Genomic DNA, 3,423 nt, shown 5'->3' on the forward strand with positions numbered 1-3,423 from the left:
ATCCTTGGCTCCTGCAGGGTCTAAGTAAAAAGTCTCCCATAGTCCAGAGCGGGGACCTAAGACACGTTTTTCTATGTTTCTTAAACTTTGATTGTTTAACTTGGGAACCAGCATGGAGCCCCAAATCCCAAGAGCCAGCAGCAGCCTTAAGCATCTTTTAAAATTACCACACCAGTCATCCCCCCATGCGTTGAACTTAAACACCCACCACAGGACCCCCTACGTGGTGCGCAATTGCTTCCCAGTAGACTCTATACTTTTCTCCATTCTTTGGAGTTTAGTTTAAAAGAAAAGAAAATGCACCCAGGTCTCAGAGGTCTGCGTCGGCTTGAGTCTTAGCTCATTCGCTCCTTGAAGTGGTCTGACCACTTTGTTAAAGAAGACATAGAAGTGACGTCTGAGGGATAGATACCTTTGTCCAGCCTCTAAAGGCAAATAGCGGGTCCAGAGAGCACGATCGATCCCGACAAATCCGCCTCTGGGCCCCTTTGCACCTGGCCCACAGGCCACAAGGCTCAGCCCACGAAAGGACAGTCGCCACGGCTAGAGTCACTCTATGCACTCTAAAACTCCGATGACCCGACTCCACCGGCCCTCAGGCAGGGCTTCCTGACTTCAGATTTTATGCACATGAAAGGTTACTTTTTGCAATGACAGATTGTCTTTATTCAAAACGTCTTTGTTCAACAAATGAACAGAGTAAGGAGGTGAACCTTCTAGGTACATTTCCAAGACATCGTCAAAACATTTATGACCATTTAGGATGTTTTTATTCTTTTAATTTTTGTCGACTTTCTACTTCCTGACTTCATAACCCGACATTCTGTCTAAAAGTAAACTTAGGTCTCTAGGAGCACTGCTTTATACAAAGAAAATAATCATGTGGGTCCCTTTGTTTTAACTTTAAAGAAGCAAACACTATCATAGCATGATTTTAAATAGAAATATTTCCCTTTCTGTAGTTTTAAACTTTTAAGCCTTTCCCCCCATACATAAAGAGCAAATGGCACCTAGTTGTGTCTGATGGCAAAACACAGAGACACAGCTAACTCTTCAGGGTGCAAAAGAAAAAAATATATATATGCATATTCTAGATATAATACCAGGATCTGGGAGTTCTGGAGTCCAAAGCCCATCAGAGGAGAGAGAAGGGGACATAAATAAAGCAAAACTGCCTACTTTTTTTTTTTTTTTTTTTTTGTCCAAAGGGGGTACAGTCGGAGATTTGTTTTGGGACAGTCAGGATAGGGGCAGCTATATAGCTGTCATATGTTCACAAGTTTCTGGCACCTGTCTGCGCCTTGGGTCCAGGAGGACACCACTACCATCCCCCTGGAAGAGAGGCAGAGTCTGGGGTGGGGTAGTGGGCAGCGGAACGGCTGACCCAAAGGCGTCTGCAGGACCCGGCGAGGCGCGGAGGATAGGGTGCAGACCCCGATTCCAGGTCACCCTCCAGGTCTGGTGGGCTGGCCTGGGGTTACATGGCCGTGGCATGGGCTGATGAATAAGGGTCTATGCCAGTCTTGGTCATGCCCGGGAAGAGGATGTAGGCGACGGGGGGCTGCAGGGTGGAGGCAGACCAGGCAGTACAGTTACAGGGCACCACGTAGCCCGGATTGGTGGGGGACGGGTGCGTGTGCGTGTGTTGGCTGGGGCAGCTGAGGCTGCCGAAGGCGCCGTTCTGGTAGCCCAGGGTGGACGCGTAGGGCAGTGCGCCGGTGGCCAAGGTGTGGGGCACTTCACCCATCTTCTGGATGGCGCTTGAGCTAAACTGCGCGGGGTCCAGCAGGGAGTAGGGCGCCGAGGCTGGCGGTAAGAAGGCCCGGGCTTTCTCGGGCGCGCTCAGGAGGCCGTCGGAGGCCCCCACGGGCAGGCCGGCCGCCTTGAGCGGGTCCGTGTCGCCCAGGTAGGGCAGGGGGAAGACATACCTGTCCTTCTTAAGCAGGTTCTTGGGCTTGCGCCGTGGCCGGTACTTGTAGTCCGGGTGTTCCTTCATGTGCTGGGCGCGTAGCCTCTTGGCCTCATCGATGTACGGTCTCTTCTCTGCCTCAGACAGAAGCTTCCATTCGGCGCCTAGGCGTTTGCTGATCTCTGAGTTGTGCATCTTGGGGTTTTCCTGGGCCATCTTGCGCCGCTGGCCTCGGGACCATACCATGAAGGCGTTCATGGGTCGCTTGATGTGGTCTGAAGGTTTGGACATGGTCCCGGAGGCGGCTAGGCGGGTGGGGGTGGGGAGTGTATGGGCTCTGCAGGCGAGACTGGGCGCGGTTGTCTATCTGTCTGTTTGTCGCTCCTGAGCCGGTGCTCTGCGCTCCCCTCGCCTCTGCACCTCTGAGGGGAAGCCAGAGAGAAGCGCTAACCCCGCAAAGTTCAGCTGATCATGCCAGTCCCGGCACCCACGCAGGCCCCGGGGTGGGGGGCGAGTGAGGACAGGAGGGGCGGGGGAGGAGAGGGCAGTCAGCCGGGGGCTGCCGGCACCAGAGGGCCCAAGTACCGGAGTCTTTGGGATTAAGTGGCCAGGTAATTTGCTGGCTAGGACAGGAAGCTCCTCCTTCTCCCCCTCTCCACCTTCGCCTTCTCTGGTTTTCTTCTCTCCTATGTCTACCGCTGTGGTTCCCTCCCCCCTCCCGTGGTTTTCCCGGAGCTGCCTTGCCTAGCACAGCACCTGGATGAGAATGCAGGGAGGCTGGTGAACGAGAGCCAAAAGCGGCGAAGTTCAAAGGCGAGGTGGGCCAGGACAGCACGCACTCTGACATAAGCGCGGGGCGGTGACTCCCCAACCTGGGCACCAATCAGCAGCAGAGAAGGCAAGGGGGCCCACCTGCCAACGCGCCCGGGGAGGACAGAGAGAGCGCGACTAGTGGGGGCGGGGAGAGGTGTGAGGGAAAGACGGAGAGAGGGAGAGAACAGAGCGGCCAGCTCAGGACTGGGGACTTAGATTCCACATTGTTTCTGGCACTGTCAACAAATAAAACTCTTCGTGGCTGCTTCCTTTCCCGGTCGTGCAAAGGAGAATTAGGTCTTAGAATACAAAGACCTAGGGATGGGGTAGCGAAGCGAGTGAGCCGAGAGCGCGTGTTGATAAATAGGACAGCCTCGCCACTAAATGCAAGGACAGCACTTCCCTCCTTGTCAAAGATCCTCTGAAAAGAAAAAAATATATCAAACTCAGGTTAAAGAGTGAAATAAACTTTTCTAGACATACCCTTGGGGCCCTTTGGCGGAGTGCTCACGGGATGCCCCTCTGGCTCCGCCTCCACCTCTGCCCCGAGATGTGGAGCCGGGGCGAAGCGCTGGGTCCTAGGCTAGCACAGCGGTGCGTTCCAAGCCGTTGCAGTAAGGCCTGGTGTCTGGCAGTGCAGTTTTCAAACCTGGTTGGTGAGCCTTGAAGAGCGCAGCGATCAGCTCTCCACTTTTGTGGAG

At 54.4% G+C, this 3,423-nt stretch overlaps 1 protein-coding gene across 1 annotated transcript; it reads right to left on the reverse strand.

The window, feature by feature from the left end:
- Positions 1-1,217: 1,217 nt before the first annotated feature.
- On the reverse strand, positions 1,218-2,200 carry SOX14 (SRY-box transcription factor 14). Its single transcript, XM_032869787.1, has one exon. The coding sequence runs from the start codon at positions 2,198-2,200 to the stop codon at positions 1,478-1,480; it is 723 nt and encodes a 240-aa protein (XP_032725678.1). The 3' UTR covers positions 1,218-1,477.
- Between the last annotated feature and the right edge of the window lie 1,223 nt (positions 2,201-3,423).

Source organism: Lontra canadensis, unplaced genomic scaffold (assembly GCF_010015895.1).
Source record: "Lontra canadensis isolate GAN:19392208 unplaced genomic scaffold, GSC_riverotter_1.0 scaffold38, whole genome shotgun sequence".
NCBI lineage: Eukaryota > Metazoa > Chordata > Mammalia > Carnivora > Mustelidae > Lontra > Lontra canadensis.

Coding starts and splice junctions, on each gene's coding strand:
- SOX14 (XM_032869787.1), bottom strand. CDS start 2,200: ATGTCCAAACCTTCAGACCACATCAAGCGACCCATGAACGCCTTCATG.